Below are 18377 nucleotides of genomic sequence, written 5' to 3'. Positions count from 1 at the left end.
TGGAAGACTGTTGGCCAGGACGTTGTTGGAGAGGAAATTCATTGTAAATCAAATAAAAGGGATTTATCGGGAGGAGGACTCAACTTTGTGCTGCTGGGTCAGAACAACAAAAAGGTAAAAGACAACAACTATATCAAACAAAATATTAAACTAGTAAACCATAGAATGAGATAAGAAATTCTGAGAGAGAACAGTGAGAATAATTCATCAGTGGAACAGCTTGCCTCCAGAAATTGTGTGTGTTCCATCACTGGAGGTTTTCAAGAAGAGACTGGACATTTGACTCAAATTATACACAGTAAGGGCTCCTGCTTGACCAGGGGGTTGGACTAGAAGATCTTTGAGGTCCTTTCCAGCTGTGCTGTCTGTTCAAACCAACCAATGCCTGCAAGCCCATATAGATCTTCCTTGGGGGAAATTCACGGGTGTTCGTGGTTCAAGGCTGCCCTCTTCAGGAAAAAAGCCAAAATTTGCAAACCGGCTTTCAACAGAGCTTTACTAGGTTTTAGCTAGTTAAACTACGATTCGAGTTCTAGCCACCGGCCTCTGTTTTAGCCATCGCTGTCAAATCTGAGCTTTTCAAGGAACACGAGAAGGTTTGAGGGACTCATTTCACTCTGCATGGTAAGCTTTGTAGTTTCATCTGACATTTTCAGCACAGGAGAAGGAAAGCAGAAAGCGGGGAAAACGCCCACCAGCTTTTGCACTGCTGTGCCCGGTTTATTTTGACACCATTACAGTCATAAGTCAAGGACTACCTTATACCAGCTTCTGTTAATCTGGTCCTTTGGTCTTTAAACTGGCTTCAAAACTATCTTGTATTTATTAATTCATTTATTAATGACATTTGGCTCCGCCAACTCTCATCAAATAGGCCCGGGGTATTTTTAAAACACCAATTCGATCAATACCGTCCCCAATTTAAACCAATCAAGACAACCAATGCATAACAATAAAACCATATAGAACCTTATCCCACAGGCATCATGCATAAATAATAGAAAGAGTCCTTTTAAAAGGTGGCTCAACTTTCCTTTGAAAGCAATCGGAGAGACCAACAAATGTACTTTGCGCATTGTGTAAAGTCTGCCTTAAAATGGGCAGCTGCTCACCACCAAACTTATCCCAGTCTTCCAAAACAGGGGTCTCCAACCTTGGCAACTTTTAAGCCAAGGGGACTTCAACTCCCAGAATTCCCTAGCCAACTAAGCTGGCAGGGGAACTCTGGGAGTTGAAGTCCACCAGGCTTAAACTTGCCGAGGTTGGAGACCCCTATTCCAAAGAAGGGCTCTCCCCTTCCTTCCCCCTCCCCACCCCAAAATGGAAGCTCACCTGTTTTGATTTCCTAAAAAAGGCTTGTTTGATCTCCTTTGAAGTAGCATCTTGTTTGATCCCCAGAACATCATAGTGGCTAATATTCCTAGCTGAAGACCTAGAAAGACAATACAGTTACTCTGCGGAAGATGACAGCGTGGAAACATTAGAGAAGGTGAAACTGGGCTTATTTCAAAGAGGGTTTTATTATTAAACCAAAATCAACGGTGATGTTGAAAAGTCTAGGACGGTGAGGCCTTGAACCATGTCGTATGGCTGTGGTGTTATAATTATTATCCCTCTTGTCTTTTTTACTACCCTCTCTTATTGGTATTATTATGATGATGATTACTACTTGCTACTTGACATGCACACTGAGAGCCTCTGTACCGGAGCCTAATTCCTTGCAGGTCTTGGGCAGTTCGAATCTCACCAAGCTCAAGGTTGACTCAGCCTTCCGTCCATCCGAGGTCGGTAAAATGAGGAGCCAGATTGTTGGGGGCAAAAGGCTGACTCTGTAAACCGCTTAGAGAGGGCTGTGAAGCACTATGAAGTGGTATATAAGTCTAAGTGCTATTGCTAGTCCTTCCTTCCTTCCTTCCTTCCTTCCTTCCTTCCTTCCTTCCTTCCTTCCTTCCTTCCTTCCTTCCTTCCTTCCCTTCCTTCTCAATGGTTAGAATGCAGTATTGCAGGCTAACTCTGCCCATTGCCAGCAGTTTGATCCTGATCAGCTCAAGGTTGACTCAGCCTTCCATCCTTCCAAGGTCTGTAAAATGAGGACCCGGATTTTTTGGGGGCAAGACACTAACTCTGTAAATTGCTTAGAGAGGGCTGTAAAGCACTGTAAAGCGGTATATAAGTTTAAATGCTCTTGCTGTTGCTAGTCCCTCTGATTTGAACATATAGACAGCCCTAGGCTTATGATCACAATTGAGTCTAAGGTTGCCACTCTAAGCAAGGCAGTGGTTAAGTGTGAGCCATGCCCCATTTTACAATATTTTTTGGGCAGTTGTTAAGTGAAATACTTAACATGAATCATGTAGCCCTTAAGCAGATCAAGGCTTTTCCCATTGACTTTGCTTGTCAGATGCTGACTAGGAAGGTCACAAATGATCCTATGACCCCGGGATAGCGAAACTGTCATAAGTACATGCCAATTGCCTGAATTTTGAGCATGTAAAACTGTGGGGATGCTGTAATGGTTTTAAATGTGAGAACTGATTGTAAGTCGCTTTTTTTTCCAATACCTTCAAACAGTCATTAAGCCCTGGTGGCACAGTTAGGATGTAACCCTGGTGGTTAGAATGTAGTAATTGCAGGCTAATTCTGCCCACAGCCAGGAGTTCAATCCTGATCAGCTCAAAGTTGACTTGTAAGTTTGGTTTGTAAGTCGAGAACTACCTGTATAGGAAAGATTTACAGATCAGTACTTACACCTATTACAAGTACACATTATTTTTATAACTTCATTTTTATCATAAGTATATCTACATGATAAAATAAAAATCTAGTAATAAAACAATGTGTACTTTTAATAAGTGTAAGTGCTGATCTGTAAATCTCTTTTTGTAATCTCCACTTATAATCGGTCTCACGTGTATCTGGCATTTATTTAACCAACCTCTTCTCCACTCCCTTTTCCCCACCTCCCTTCAATTTAAACTCCCACATCAGTTGAGCAATTCCACTACCTCTGATGAAGTGAGATGTGGCTTATACCAAAGCTTATACCTCTTAATTTGTGTGTCAGAAAAGGTGCTCCCCCTCCAGAGTCTTATCAGTTCAAGTGCCTGAAATAATTAACTAATTTTATTTATTTATTGGATTTATATTGCCACCTATTCGCCCATGGCGACTCAAGGCGGCTTACAAGGTATAAAACCACATTTAAAACAGTAAAACTAGTAAGAAGAATCAAATCAATTAATATAATAAAAAAAAATCACCTCACCACCTCCCACCCCAGCCACAGCAGAACACACAAGCCATTCAATGGGCTCCATCCCGCTCTGGGTTCCCCAGGCCCGCTGGCAGAACCAGGTTTTCAGTGCCTTCCAGAAGAGAATTAGAGATGGGGCCAATTAATTTAATCTCTGGGGGGATGATATTCCAGAGAGAGGGGGCCACCACGGAAAAGGCCCTTCTTCTGGGTCCCACCAGGGGTATCTCCTTCAGGGATGGGACCTGCGGCATTCCCTGCCTTCCCATTCTGATGGGTCGGGTAGATGTAACCGGCAAGAGACGGTTATCCCTAAGATAAGCTGGTCCCAAGCCATGAAGGGCTTTAAAGGTGACAACCAGCACCTTGAATTGCACCCGGAAGCAAATCGGCAACCAATGCAGCTCGTGCAGGAGAAGTGAAACATGTGCACACCGGGGTCTGCACAAAACCATGCGGGCCGCTGCATTTTGCACCAGCTGGAGCTTCTGGATGCTCTTCAAGGTCAGCCCCATGTAGAGCATGTTGCAATAATCAAAACCAGGGCATGAGTGACTGTGAGTAGGGACTGTGGGTTCAGGAAAGGGCGTAACTGGTGCACAACCCACAGTTGCGCAAAGGCCCTCCTGGCCACGACCGCCACCTGCTCTTCGAGGAGTTGTGAGTCCAGGAAAACCCCTAGATTACACACAGGGTCTGTTTGGGGTAGTGACACCCCATCTAAGACAAAAGGTGGTCATTCTCCCTGAGCCAACGAACCCCAAACCCAGAGCCACTCGGTCTTGCAAGGGTTTAAGTTTCAACTCTTTTGCGAGAAAGAGACTCACCAACCGTAGATTGTGGAAGTAAAAGGCAGATGCCGGGAATTTTGGCAAAGTTGGCAACAACGGCAAAGGAAATAAAGATTAGCCAAGGCCATTTCTTGAAATCTCTTCTCCTGATTTCATCCTGACCAATGGAAGAAGACAGAGAGAGTCATTACAATGTAAGGTCAAAGTTTATATACAGTATTTATTTACAGTGCTGGTGGTTTTTGAAGGGTTCAGTATAGTACAGGTAGTCCTCATAATTGCAATGGGGCCCCAAATTTATGTTACTAAGTGAGACAATTGTTACGTTTTGCCCCATTTTACAGTTTCTCTTGCTGCAGCTGTTAAAAAGCAAATCATTGCAATGATGAAGTTGTTAAGGGAATCTGGTTCATTTTGCTTGTCAGAAGGTCGCGAAAGGGGAGCATGCCTGGGTTTGGCACTCTGGCGGTCGTGGCCAGACACTGCAACTGTCATATGTATGAGTCAGTGTCCAAAATTTTGATCAACTGACCATAGGGACACTGCAGCGGTCGCAAAAACGGCCATAGGTCACTTTTCTCAGTGTTGTGACTAAACGAATGGTTGTAATGGACTACCTCTAAGAGGATACAAACAAAGACCCCGACTAAGGGCTCAGAGCAAATTTCCCCAGCCATCCAAGCAAAATCAAGGGCACAACAATGTCTCCTTTGCAATTTGTCGTGCATTAAAGATGGATGGGTTATTAGTTGATGAATTGAGTGGCCTTTGACCGCAATAAACCGAGATAGAGCCAATAAATAATTGTGATGACAGTAAGCTAGGTGACTACAACTCCCATCGCTCCCCTGAAGCAGCCGAGCCAAGAATCCGCCTTGGTGGGAAGAAGCAAAGGGGTTAACCATCGGAGGGACGGAACTTTAAGAAGCCTGCCTGCTATTTCCGGCGGAAGAAATATAGGAAGGACCCAAGCCACCTTGGGAACCCGGAAGTGCAGCGGAAGGAAAATCCAAAACAATCCGAAGAGAAAACCGGAGAAACGGGTCAAGGGGCGTTTTGAAACGGCTCGTCCTTTTTAAAAAAAACAAAACAAAACAAACCCAAACCGCAGCTACTCCCAACTGCCGGAGCAAACGCGGGAAGGTGACCGCGGTGAGGCGCAAAAAAAGAGGGACGGGCAATGACGGGGGACACGGCGGTTACCATAGAAACTCACCAACGGGTGCGTCTACTTCGGCCGCCATTTTGTTCTCCTTGCCGCGATCCCCGAAGGGGAGGAGGGAGGGGGGGAGGGAGGGAAAAGAGCGACATCCGGGTATTCTCGAAGGATTCCAGTCCTTGCCTCCAAAGGGGCCAGTCCTACAAGTCCCAGAATTCCTTGCCGAAGATGTTGTGGGGGCATTTTTTGAGAGCGTAGATGTAGGCACGTTGGGATGGAGGGCCGGTTTGTTATCTTCTGTTTTTTTTTTCTAAAGTTCTAATTAGGACGTAGATACCAAACAGGTATATCTTTCCCTCATGGTTTGGTGAAAAGTTGGAGTGAGTCAAGTGTTATGCACGCAAACACGTCATACAGTGTGTTAAATGAAAAGCTAGACTGGTGTTTCTCTTCTCGCCCTTAGCAACTCCCAGAATTCCCCAGCTAGTGTGCCTTAAGGGGTGTGGACTACAAGTCCCAGAATTCCCCAGCTAGGGTGCCTTAAGGGGTGGACTACAAGTCCCAGAACTTCCCAACCAGCATGGTTTAAAATGTGGACTACAAGTCCCAGAATTCCTCAGCTAGTGTGCTTTAAGAGGTGTGGACTACAAGTCCCAGAATTCCTCAGCTAGTGTGCTTTAAGAGGTGTGGACTACAAGTCCCAGAATTCCTCAGCTAGTGTGCCTTAAGCGGTGTGGACTACAAGTCCCAGAATTCCTCAGCTAGTGTGCTTTAAGAGGTGTGGACTACAAGTCCCAGAATTCCCCAGCTAGGGTGCCTTAAGTGGTGTGGACTACAAGTCCCAGAATTCCCCAGCTAGTGTTTGCCTTAAGGGGTGGACTACAAGTCCCAGAACTTCCCAACCAGCATGGTTTAAAATGTGGACTACAACTCCCAGAATTCCCTGGCTAGAAGTCGACACATCTGAAAGGTTGAGAAACACTTCAAGCATGTCAAACTTGCTGGTCTCAGGACCTCTTTACATTCTTAAAAATGATGGAGGATCCCCAAAGACCCTATATTTATAAATAAACATAAGTTCAATTTATAAGGTTTTGCCGAGACATTTAAATATTTTTTTTACTTCATGAAACCCTTCATGAAAGGAATTTGGGGTGCTGGTCAGCTTGAGAACAATTGCATTAGACCACATCAAGTTTTATAGATGCCTATATATGCACACACATGCATATAAATTGTATTTCAGGTGAAAGGTAGACCAAGTCCAGTTTTATATACAGCCACATTCTCACACATATTATATATATTTAGATGTAATAGGTAAAAAAAACTAAAGAATGTCTCATTTATGCACAGTACACACACACTGAAATTCTAAATGATGAGATTTTATAGATGCACGCAAACATATTTTAGACAAAATATCAAGTTTACACACACACAACATACCTTAAATTTGGATTGTCAGGTATTTTATATGTTTGTTTATGGAGGGGTATATATTTGTGTGTGTGTGAATGCTAATTCAAAGGGATGTGTGCATGTGCTTAGCTCCTTTTCTTGCCTATTTGCAGATCTGAGAAGGCTGAGTGATTTTCTACGCCCCCAGATAGTCCTGACGTCACGATTGTAGGTCAAACTTTTAAAGCAGAAGATTGGGAGACAAGCAACAATGGGCAGCTGGGGTCTATCAAATGCACAATTGTCGTCCCCCCCTCCTCCAGACACCGAGGGGGTCTCCCTTTTTGCCAAAAGCCAAAGATGCCCAGAGCCAAATCTCAACGGCTGAATCGAGCCCCAGTGAATGAATCTTCGCTTTATGCAAAAGGATTTCCCCCCCCCCCCAAAAAAAATTAAATTGAAAGATGCCAACTCCAAAGGTTGAAAGGCGAAGGAACAGCTGTCCGTAGGATCACTTGCCAGGCCCGTGGGTCTTGATTTGAGAAAGAGATTACAGATGCTTTTCCAGAGTTGCCAGGCAAAAGGGCTCATATTCGATCAGCCGTGAAATATACGGGAAGGGTGCCAGCAGCTTCCCAGTGAAAACCAGCCAGGAAGCCCAACCAACAACACACACTTTTGTCAAAGGTGCGGCACTGACGTCTCCCTTTCGCTGGGAAGAAGAGAGAATGGACCTTCTATTTTATTTTATTTTATTTTTGAATGGGGTGGTGGGTGTTCCTCCCACAAAGGGCCCAGTCAGGACAACTTAGGAAAACCAGTGTCAAAAGGGAAGTATGTTGTTGCCAAAGAGAAATGCCAAATTTTTTCCGTGCAAAGATAAAAAAACTGCAGCGGAAATGAATGCTCCAGGCTCCAAGCTGACCTTACGTCAGGGGTTGCTCAATTTTGCAGGATTTTGAATCCCTGGAAATGAGAAATCAGTTTGTTAAAAAGCAAACAAACAAAGTTATTTTATTGGTATCAGGGCTGGGCAAGAAATAACTGGGCTATCAACTTTTAAGGATTCAATTTTAATCTGTATAACAAAGCAGTTCTCAAAATGCTTTGGTCCTCCTGTGTTCCGTGGTGGCTTTGTGGAAGAATAAACTTTAAAAGCCTGCCAATTTTTAAAGCAGAATTAAATCTTGCTCCTGTTTATCTGTCTGACTTCGCAGCTGGTTTAAAAAGATAAAACAGAGAGCAAAAATAGAATGTGTTTTTACCGGCTCTCGCCCTTTGCCTGTGCAAACCCAATTCAAGTTTTTTTTTTTTCTAAAAAAAATGTAACCCAATAACGGACAATATTTGTAGCTCAGGGTTGAAATGAGGAGTTCCATGGTGTTCTCTGATTTTGGATATTTTCTTGAAGACGTTTCATCTAGGTAACATCCTAAGTGCTGGAAGGGGCACCTGCAGCAAACCCCTCTCCCTTCTAGCACTGATGATGTAATCTAACTGGGTCATAAACATCTGCAAGAAAACAACCAAGCTTAGAGAGCACCAAGGACCCCTCAAATTACAACCCCTCTCCAAGTTGCCCTTTACGTCTGCCTGTTTGTCTGACAATCCTTCTTCCATTAGCATCTGATTTTGACATCTTGTATGAAAAGTCGCACTCTTAAAATCTGGGGTGTTTTTGTTAGTTATAGGACCCTGGTGAATGCCCAGTCGTGCCATCCTTTGGAGCCGATTCATCGTGGACCCATCCTTTGTCCGATTGCCGTTGCAAGATGGATATGCCACAACGTGAGGCTTTTCCTAATACTTAATAATTCATTATACATAATATCTGAGTTAAGCATAGAGAGTAAGCCAAAATCCCCAATCTTATTTTAGTCTATCCTGTATTGTTTGAACATGTGCTAAATCAGGGGTCTTTCAAACTTGACAGCTTTAAGACTTGTGGACTTCAACTCCCAGAATTCCTCCTACAATTATGTTAGCTCAGGAATTCTGAGAGTTGAAGTCCACAAGTCTTAAACTTGCCAAGTTTGAAAGACCCTTGTGCTAAATAATAACGTCTATGCCAGCCAAAACACAACCATGGTAACCTAACCTAGCCAATTCGAAAGCTGCCTGACTTTTAGGAAAAGCAAACCAACTTTATGGCAGTGCAGGAGGTACATCTCGACTTACAACCACAATTGGGCCCAACGTTCCTGTTGTTAAGCGAGACCGTTGTTAAGTGAGTTTTGCCCCATTTTACGGCCTTCCTTGCCACAGTTGATGTGAATCGCTCCAGTTATTAACTCCGTAACCCGGTTGTTAGGTGAATCTGGCTTCCCCGTGGCGGTTGCTTTTCAGAACGTCTCGAAAGGGAATCCCGTAACCCTGGGACACTGCAACCGTCATAAATATGAGTCAGTTACCAAGTGTCCGAATTTTGCTCAAGTGACCATGGAGATGCTTGGAAATGTTGTAACTATGAAAAAGGGTCCTAAGTCCCTTTTTTTTCAGTGCCATTGTAACTTTGAACAGTCACTAAGCGAGGTGTTGTAAGTCGAGGACTGTCTGTGTCTGGTTAACAACAGTTTTGGCATAGAAATTAATTAGCAATCTCCAGAGATGCTAAATCAGAATTGCTGGTTTCAATTCTATTTAAAAATAAATAAATAAGCAGGAGAAACAAGAGACGATAGAAGTTGGTCACCCTGGTTTGGACTTCAGTCCAGCAAGAGCCTTTTTCATTCCTCCAGTTTGTATTAAGCCCCCACCCCCAAATCTTCCCACTGAGATTAACATTCATTAGTGCCCATTACAAATCAGATTATACGGCATCCCGTGTTCACACGTGTGCAAATCTCTCCTGAATGGAGCTATTGCCAGAGAGGCATATCAGGTGTTTGGTACCCCTGAAGAAAAAAGAAAAAAACAACCACATGCATTTTCACACCTAAATCATAAATCCTCTCTTAACTCATAAATCCTCTCTTAACTCCTGAATTTTAGGATTCCTGGCACTTGTTGCTGTGCCGCCTCAGTTTTAAGACCTCTTAACCTTGGAAGTCGTCCTCTTGAATCAGTCATGCAAGAGGGAGTTTAAGAAAAGTGATATTTAGAGAAAGGATCTTGCAATTCTGGGAGTTGAATTCTCTCCGTTTCTTCCAAAAGAGCCTAGCTTGTCCTCTCCATTCTTCCCGGTCTGCAGTACAGGTGTTCCTCGACTTACAACAGGTCCTTTAGTGACCGTTCAAAACTGTGTTACTGACTTTAATGATTCACTTCACAACTGAGGCAAGGAGAAAAAAAAGTGACTTACGACCCGTTTTCCATGCTTAGGACCGTCGTGGCATTCCCCACGGGTCACGTTGATCAAAATTCAGACGCTTGGTTTGTATTTATGACGGTTGCACTGGATCCCCTTTTGCGACCTTCTAACCAGCGAAGTCAACAGGGAAGCCAAGATTCACTTAAACAACTGGGTTGGTTACTAATTGAACCACCACACCGATTCACTTAGCAACTGTGGCAAGGAAAGTTGTAAAATGAGGCCGACCTCACTTTAACAAATGTCTTGTTTAGCAACAAAAATGTTGGGCTCCCTTGAGGTCGTCAGTCGAGGGTTAACAAAAGAAAAAAAAATAGGAGAGGCATATTTACAGTACCATACGGAGCATTGCGAACCGGAGGGGTGGGGAATTATTTCATATATGTTCAAACTAATAAAGCAGCGAGAAAATTCCTCTGGGGATTTGCTTGCAAAGAAATCCCTTCCTTAATTGCTTTTGACATTTTCATCTGTCTTCTTTTTAGCACTGGCATGAGCCTAACCAGATTCAGTGGTCTGTGTCTTCCCGGTTGAAAACCCAAATAAATGTTTTCAGCACGTCTTCTACGCTCACTTTAAACTGTGACATAACAGTGTCTTCCCCCCGCTGTCTGGCTTCCAACCGCAGCTAGTCCTTGACTCACAACACTTCATTTAGTGATCGTTCAAAGCAGGGGTGGGATTCTACCTGGTCGGACAGTTCTATAGAACTAGTTGTTACAATTCTGCGCAATTCAGAGAACTGGCAAATCACGCCACTAGCTGGACCTGCCCTGCCCACTCACTCCTTACCTGGCATGCGCGCCATCAAACTCGCCTGCGTAAGTTGCTATTTTTCCTGTGCCGCTGTGCTGGGGGATTTAGATTAGCTAGAAAACAGGAAATCGTTGGAATTCTTGCTTTCTTGCTAATCTAAAAGCAGAGCTGAACCTTCCTTAGGACTGAAGCTTCTATTTTTCAGTGCAGACTCAGGTAGCAGATGGCAGAAAGGTAGATCTCTGAGTGAATCTGTGCTTCTGTGAGCAATTCAATCTGCCTGCCTGCTTTTGGGTAAAAGTTGCTCTTTTTTTAATAAAAAATTCAATATTTACATAAATATTTATAGTATTTACATACAAGCCACACTCAGCCAGTCATATGACCACCAAGCCACACCCACAAATTAGACCACGCCCACAGAACTGGTTGTTAATATTTGAATCCCACCCCTGGTTCAAGGTCACGATGGCACTGAAAAAAGGGAATTATGACCGTTTTTCGGACTTTAAACCATCGTAAAACCCCATGGTCACATCAAAATCCACACTTTTGGCAACCGACTCACATCTATGATGGTTGCAGTGTCCCTGGGTCCTTTGAACCCCTTTTGCGACTTCACTCTGTTGCTAATTGAGACATTTATTAAGTCAATTTTGCTCCATTTCACGATTTTTCTTATTACAGTTGTTAAGGGAACAACTGCAGGTGTTAAGTTAGTCACACGGTTGTTAAGCAAATCTGGCTTCTGCACTGCCTTTATCAGAAGGTCGCAAAAGGGGACACTGCAACCGTCATAAATATGAGTCAGTTGCCAAGCATCTAAATGTTGATCATGTGACTGTGGGGTTTTGTGACAATTTAAAGTGCAAAAAACGGTCATAATTCCCATTTTTTTCAGTGCTGTTGTAACTTCCAACGGTCATTAAATAAACTGTTGTAAGTCGAGGACTACAGCTACGAAGATGCTGCCCTGTTTTTATTTTTGGGGCAATGAGCATTTATTAGAAAAAATATTTAAACCTTTTTTAAAAATCTAGGGGGCGAAAATATTAAAAAATGATGAGTTATTGAATGAACAAAGCTGCAGTGAGGCGGCTGCTCCCTCTGCAGAAAATTATGTCAATTAAACTGCAATGATGGCATTCTGGGTTGAAGGAGCAGCAAATTCGCTCCGTAATTAAATTGAAGCCTTATAATCTCATCCATCTCCGCTTGAGGGCTTGATGTCCTGTTTGGATTTATAGCCTCTGCAATCAAGTCCCCAAAAGCTTTAATATCAGACATGGTGAGCGGAGGTGGTAGACAGAATGGAGAAGTAGCATGTAGCCTCAATCTTTTTATTTCTTTGTCCTCCCTGTCAAATGTCCCTGCTATTCCCATCCTCCCCAAAATTGTTTTATTTTTTCACGTTCCAGAAAAGCGTTGCCAACTTCTTTCCAGCCTCTGCAGCTCATCCTATAACTGCAGATATTCCCAGCCCTAACCTTTGTTTCTAACTTGTAAAAATAAGATGATTCTGTCGCAGTTAAGCTGCCACATTTTCAAATCCTTGATCCTGAAGACTTTGCTTCTAAACACAACTGCGACAGATCTAGAAGTCCTGCCTTCTTGTAGCCCTCTCCAGCCCAATTGGAGGGAAGCGGATCAAGATTTAATTTTCCGAACAGTTGGCAGCCCTGATTTAAATTTCTCCTTCTCTTAACCTCCTGGGGTTTCCCTTCTTCATATCAACCATGTGGCCCTTTGGGATGCATGAAAAAGCAGCAAAATCTGCAAAATATATGCATCGCTCCAGCTTCATATCAAGTCTGACATCTGGAACACAATGCGCTCTTGTCCAGCCGTGACGATCATTGCAATTTAACCATGGATAGTTTGACAGGTTGGGTATCCTCATGTGCAAAAGATGGAGCCTGTGAGCGTCAACCAAGGAGGCTAAATTCACGCTTGTTTGAGTAGGGAGGAATCAAGGAGAGAAGCAACTTAGAACTAAGGAGAAATTTCCCGACAGTCAGAACAATTAATCAGTGGAACAACCTGCCTCCAGAAGTTGTGAATGCTCCAACACTGGAAGTTTTTTAAAAAGATGTTGGATACCCATTTGTCTGAAGTGGTGTACGGTTTCCTGCCTAGGCCGGGGGTTGGACTAGAAGACCTCCAAGGTCCCTTTCTAACTCTGTTATTCTATTCTATTCTATTTGCACACCCACGGCTGCTAGGCAGATCCAGGAAAAAAAATTAATCATACTTGACTTAACAAGAGTTCATTCGTTGACCGTTTAAGATTAGTTACAACAGCACTGAAGAAGATGACTTATGACAAGTCTTTCACACTTATGACCATTGCAACATCTTCCATGGTCACATGGTCAAAATTCGGATATTGGTAACTGACGATGGTTTTGTGACCTTCTGACAAGCAAAGCCAATGGGGAAGTCAGATTCACTTAACAACTGGATTACTAACTTCACAGCTGCAGCGATTCACAACTGTGTCAAGAAAGGTCGTAAAATGGGGCAGAACTGTCTTGCTTAGCCACCAATAAGTTGTGGTCGTAAGCTGAGGACTATCTACAAAAGAAAGGCAAGGAAAAAAGAAACTGGAATTTCTTCTTTTGCAAATGGCATTTTCATTCTTGATCCCTCAGTCCTGAGCATCCTTAGTGCTTGTTCAAGAGAGGCTGGCAATAGGATGATGGGACCTCCGATACTATACATAGTAATCAGTGGTGGGATTCAGATTTTTTACTACCAGTTCTGTCGGCGTGGCTTGGTGGGCGTGGCAGGGGAAGGATACTGCAAAATCCCATTCCCTCCCCACCCCACTGACCTGCTTTCCAGCTCTGTTCTCCTGTGCAGGGCAACCAAAGAAGACCCAGCCAGTCAGCTGGGACTCAATGGGAGGCGGATAATAGATATGGGGGCGGGGCCAACCAGAAGTGGTATTTGTCAGTTGTCCAAACTATTCAAAATTTCCACTACCGGTTCTCCAGAACCGGTCAGAACTGGCTGAAGACCACCTCCGGTAGTAATTCCATCACAAATTGGTAGTTTCAGGACACTGAAGAGTGAGGAGCTGACGTGGCTGGCTGGGGAATTCTGGGAGTTGAAGTCCAGAGGGCCTAAAGTTGCTAAGGTTGAAAAACGTCGCTGTAGTAGGTACATACTGGGAACCCCCAAAACCAGAGGCAAATGCTGGACGTTTCGCCTTTCTCTCTTTTCAGGTGAACCAAGCAGGCAGGGGATGGACCCAGATATCTCCTTACTGTTCAAATGCCCGGATTTGGGGGGTATCCCCGAATCTCAAGTCCGAGTAGAACTTTCCCCCCTCTACGACCGGAACTCGCTGCCCGCGGATCAGGCCCAAATCGACAGCGTCTGGGCAGCCCGTTGCCGGCAGAACCCGTGGCTTTTCGACGGGGCCAAATTTCGCCTCCACTCTGTCGAGCTGGATGGGATCATTTTGACTTTCCACCTGGGGCTCACCAGCTATAAGGACTTCGTGGGCACCAACTTGGCAGAGACAGCCGGGCAGCTGCAGGAACAGGGGCACAGGGACTTTGGGGACAGCCAAGCCTACCTCGCCGACCCCCTGGGTGTGGGCGCCGTGTTGCACACCGCGGACGACAACTTGGCCTTCTTGAGACGCAGCCTGTGTGTGGGGGAAGCCCCAGGAAAGATCGACGTTCCCGGCGGGCACCCGGAGCCTCAGGTGGGTGTCTTTATCCGCTTTTGGGGCAGTGGAGGGAATCCCCCCTCCCCCCAATCTTATAAATACAGACGGGTAGTCCTTGAATTACGACCAGCATGGAGCACAGAATTTTGGTTGTCCGTTGTTGCAATTGAGCCAGATTAAATTTTGCAGCCCTTTTTATGATATCAAAGCAAGTCACCAAGGTTGTTGAGAGGATCACGTCATTGTTCAGCAAAGCGCCCGGTCATTAAATGAGTCCAGCATACCCCATGGACTTGTTTCCTGCTGGAAAACAGCGTAAAAGTCACGGGGATGCCATGAATGTGCACCAGTGGCCAAGTGTGTGAGCACATGACTGCGGGGTGTTGTGCGTGCCCAGGAATCATAACTTTGACGACGGGTGATAAATAACTTTTTTTTTTAAGTCCACCATAACTCTGAATGGTTGATAAGTGACCCTTCGTACGTCAAGGACTCCCTGTATTATACAGGGAGTCCTCCACTTACTACCACAATGGAGCCCAAAATTTCCATGGTTCAGTGAAGCATTTATTAAGCCAAGTTTGCCCCGTTTGACGGCCTTTCTTGCTCCAGTTGTTAAGCGAATCACTGCAGTTGATAAATGAGTAACCCAGTTGTTAAGCGAGACCGGCTCCCCTGTTGACTTTGCTTGTCAGAAGGTCGCAAAAGTGGATCTCAGGACTCATACGGTCATAAGTATGAGCCAGTTGCCAAGCCTCAGATGACGGGGATGCTGCAAAGGTCGTTAACTGAGAAAAACAGTCCTCAGTCCCTTTTTTTCAGCGCCATTGTAACTTTGAACGGCTGCTAAATTAACTGTTGTAAGGTAAGGACTCCCTGTCCCTCCTCACCCCTGTTAAGCTACACTGGGGTGTAATTCTTTTGGAAAATTACAGCTCTGCATGATAATTCTCTCCCAATTTATTGACGTCGCTGATGGATCCTGTTTGAACAGGCCAACTTGCTGCTATTTGCCTTCCCTTTGCAGGCTGTGTTGGGCAAGGATGCTTCGGTGGGGTCCTTGATTCGACACCAGGATCTCCCAGGGGATCTGGTGGTCGGGGAACTCTTCTCTTCCGTGCTTCGTGAGATCCAGGATGAGGTGAGAGGCTGGAGGACAAGAAGGAGGCCTGGCGCTGAGCCGGGTCTCCTTCACCTGAACCGCCTTTTTACCTGTTTCCAGATGAACCTTCAGCCGGACACGCTCAGCAGGCCCCTTTTGCTTGGCATCGTTCGGAATGAAACCACGGCGGGCCGGTGCAGCGCCGAATTCTATGTCAGGTAATGCTCGAGGAAGCAGGGAGGCAGGCAGTCCTCGACTTACAACCGCGATTGGGCCCCCAGATTTCTGTCACTAAACGAGACATTTGCTAAGCAGGCTTTGCCCCATTTTACGATCTTTCTCGCCGCTGTTGTTAAGGGAATCATTGCAGTTGTTGAGTTAGTAACGCGACCCTGGCTTCCTCGCTGACACTGCTTGTCAGAAGGTCATAAAACTTAAAACCCTGCGACTTAGAGACTTAGAATAACTTTATTGTCACTTTGAATGTATCTGCATACATTAAAATGAAATTTCGTTGCATGCAGCTCTCAAAGGGTCACCACCTCCAATATACACTACATAAACATGAAATAAACAAATACAAAATTTTGCATACAGTACACCAACATATATTTATTTATGCATATCTATCTGTCTGTCTGTCTGTCTGTCTATCTATCTATCTATCTATCTATCTATCTATCTATCTATCTATCTATCTATCTATCCTTTCTCTCCTCTCTTCTTCTTTCCCTTCTCTCTCCTTCCTTTCTTCCTCCCTCCCTTGCATCTATCTATCTATCTATCTATCTATCTATCTATCTATCTATCTATCTATCTGAATGGAGCTGAGTATTTACTGTCCGGATGCCCCTTCCTGTCACCAATGCAGAGTTTGCAGCAGATATATTCTTACAGTGCCCAGAGAGAGAAATATCTGCCTCTACCTAGGATCAAACTCACAGCCTCCTGATTGTGAAGCAAGAGCTCCACCTCTAGGCCACCGCACCACTCGCCCACATATATTAATATGACACGGAGAAACAACACAGTCTATTTTTGGATGTACGCATGTACATGGCGAGAGAAACGCGTCTGTCATGACGCGGCAGCCGTCCTAAAAGTGAGTCGGCTGCTTGTTCAATCCAGCCCATTTTCAAACCCAGGGAGGCCACCTCCATCATGACTTGAGTTCTCCTCCTCTGCTGATGGTTCTCCTCTCCGTTTTGCCCTTCAGGTGCAGCCTGTCATCGGAGGAAGTGAAGCAGCGTTATGCTCTGGGGGGACCAGAAGCTCAAGAATCCGTCAGCATCATTTTTGTCAGCCGAGAGGTATGTTTTAAACCTCTGGAGGAGGGACTGGCCCAAGTCACCCAGCCGGCTTCCGTGCCCAAAGGGCAGGCCTGGAACTCACCGTCTCCTGCTGCCTCGAATCACTAGACCAAGCCTGCTAACTTGATAGCACTTTGATAGCTAACTTGATTCGATTGCTTATTGCACCCTATGACTTATTAAGTGTTGCACCTGATGATTCTTGACCCTTGACGAATGTCTCTTTTCTTTTATGTACACTGAGAGCATTTGCACCAAAGACAAATTCCTTGTGTGTCCAATCACACTTGGCCAATAAAGAATTCTGTTCCATCGTTCTATTCTATTCTATTCTATTCTATTCTATTCTAATTCTAATTCTAATTCTAATTCTAATTCTAATTCTAATTCTAATTCTAATTCTATTCTATTCTTAACTTAACTCTGGACCAATGTATCTTTTATGTACACTGAGAGCATTTGCACCAAAGACAAATTCCTTGTGTGTCCAATCACACTTGGCCAATAAAGAATTCTGTTCTGTTCTATTCTATTCTATTCTATTCTATTCTATTCTATTCTATTCTATTCTATTCTATTCTATTCTATTCTATTCTATTCTATTCTATTCTGAGCCTCTCACCCTCTTGGGGATGCACTAGAGTTAATTGGGTGTCATTATTCTGCCTTGAAGTTTGCTAGAAAAGAGGTGGACCCAGCTAGAGTGTAAACTTTAGCCCACCTCGAAAATCACCCTCAACCCCATCAAAACCTCTGCCCATGGCAGCCATCCTTGCACGTCCTGTTGGACTTCCTCCCGTTTCGGCATCTCTCTCATGTCTCTCTCTCTTGTCTCTCTTTCTCTGTCTGTGCAGGACGTCCTGTCGATGGAGCAGAAGGGCGAGTGGTGGAATGAACTGTGCCCGTCGGCCAAAGGGGCAGTGACACTTTACACAGAGGTGCTGGGAGCGCATCCGTAAAAGCCCGCTGATAGACTCTCTCTCTCTCAAGGACTGCTCTTTACCAAAATGTCAAATATCAACACAAATTCACCGGTTCCTGCTTTTCACCCCTCTCTCGAGAAAACAAACTGGTAAGGACTTCCAGCTCCTAGAACTGGGCCTTTGGGGCTCCATTTTTCAATAAAGAGCTTTTTTTCACAACAACAACAACAACAACAATAATAATACTCATTTTAGGTACAATTTCATAGGATAGTTTGGGCTAGGCTTCTGAGCCTGCATTTCCTGTCCTCCTCTCTACTCATCTGGCCGCTTTCTATTCCTACATCCCATCCTTGGGAAATAGCTAAGCTAGAATCTACACTGTTAGCTAGGTTGGTTTTTTTGTCCCAAAATTAAATTGTGCTTTGGTGGATATACAGCCCTGAATTCTGAACAGTGTTTGGTGGGCTTATAAGCTTTGCCCTGTGAACACTTTTTAATATAGCGTTGGAGGGGGAAAGAAATGAAGAATGTGCCTTGTATTTTAAGCAAAAACCTTAAACAAAACAGAGTTCTGAGTCCAATAATGTGGTTCATATTTAGTTTAGTTTATTGCCATTGCCCCTTGTACAACAAAATTAAATACGATATTCAGTGTACAATTTATGACTATAAAAATAAAACACAAACACA

At 44.3% G+C, this 18377-nt stretch overlaps 2 protein-coding genes across 11 annotated transcripts in view; one reads left to right on the top strand and one right to left on the bottom strand.

The window, feature by feature from the left end:
- The window catches only part of DNAJC4 (DnaJ heat shock protein family (Hsp40) member C4), a 17748-nt gene extending 12436 nt beyond the window's left edge, over window positions 1–5312 (bottom strand). For all 3 annotated transcript variants that reach the window (XM_087943207.1, XM_087943205.1, XM_087943206.1), the window contains exons 1-3: window positions 5261–5312; window positions 4081–4201; window positions 1333–1432 (exon numbers count right to left, since the gene is read on the bottom strand). Coding sequence is in view for 2 of the 3 variants with exons in the window: in XM_087943205.1 (XP_087799331.1) it covers window positions 1333–1432; window positions 4081–4172 (192 nt within the window). In the remaining variant the exon portion in view is untranslated. The remainder of the gene's footprint in view (window positions 1–1332; window positions 1433–4080; window positions 4202–5260) is intronic.
- NUDT22 (nudix hydrolase 22) lies at window positions 4992–18377 on the top strand. Of its 8 annotated transcripts, XM_087943197.1 has the most exons (8): window positions 5032–5266; window positions 6778–6832; window positions 8290–8392; window positions 13898–14385; window positions 15377–15490; window positions 15572–15669; window positions 16668–16761; window positions 17616–18377. In XM_087943197.1, the coding sequence occupies exons 3-8, from the start codon at window positions 8377–8379 to the stop codon at window positions 17718–17720; spliced, it is 915 nt and encodes a 304-aa protein (XP_087799323.1). In that variant the 5' UTR covers window positions 5032–5266; window positions 6778–6832; window positions 8290–8376; the 3' UTR covers window positions 17721–18377. The 8 variants fall into 8 exon arrangements, with proteins under 8 accessions (XP_087799328.1, XP_087799324.1, XP_026544160.2 ...); XM_087943202.1 differs by lacking the exon at window positions 6778–6832 and having other exon boundaries at window positions 4992–5187; window positions 16674–16761; XM_087943198.1 differs by lacking the exon at window positions 6778–6832 and having other exon boundaries at window positions 4992–5187.

The sequence above is a fragment of the Notechis scutatus genome, chromosome 14 (genome assembly GCF_049901735.1).
Source record: "Notechis scutatus isolate UNSWTSFEM ecotype Mainland chromosome 14, rNotScu1.2, whole genome shotgun sequence".
Lineage (NCBI taxonomy): Eukaryota > Metazoa > Chordata > Lepidosauria > Squamata > Elapidae > Notechis > Notechis scutatus.
Note: the sequence above shows the minus strand (reverse complement) of the source record. Positions and strands in the feature narration are given on the sequence as shown.

Excerpts from the sequence above, each read along its gene's own strand:
- NUDT22 (XM_087943198.1), top strand. Across the intron at positions 15,491-15,571 it reads TTCGTGAGATCCAGGATGAG|ATGAACCTTCAGCCGGACAC; the intron begins GTGAGAGGCTGG and ends ACCTGTTTCCAG. Across the intron at positions 16,762-17,615 it reads TCATTTTTGTCAGCCGAGAG|GACGTCCTGTCGATGGAGCA; the intron begins GTATGTTTTAAA and ends CTGTCTGTGCAG.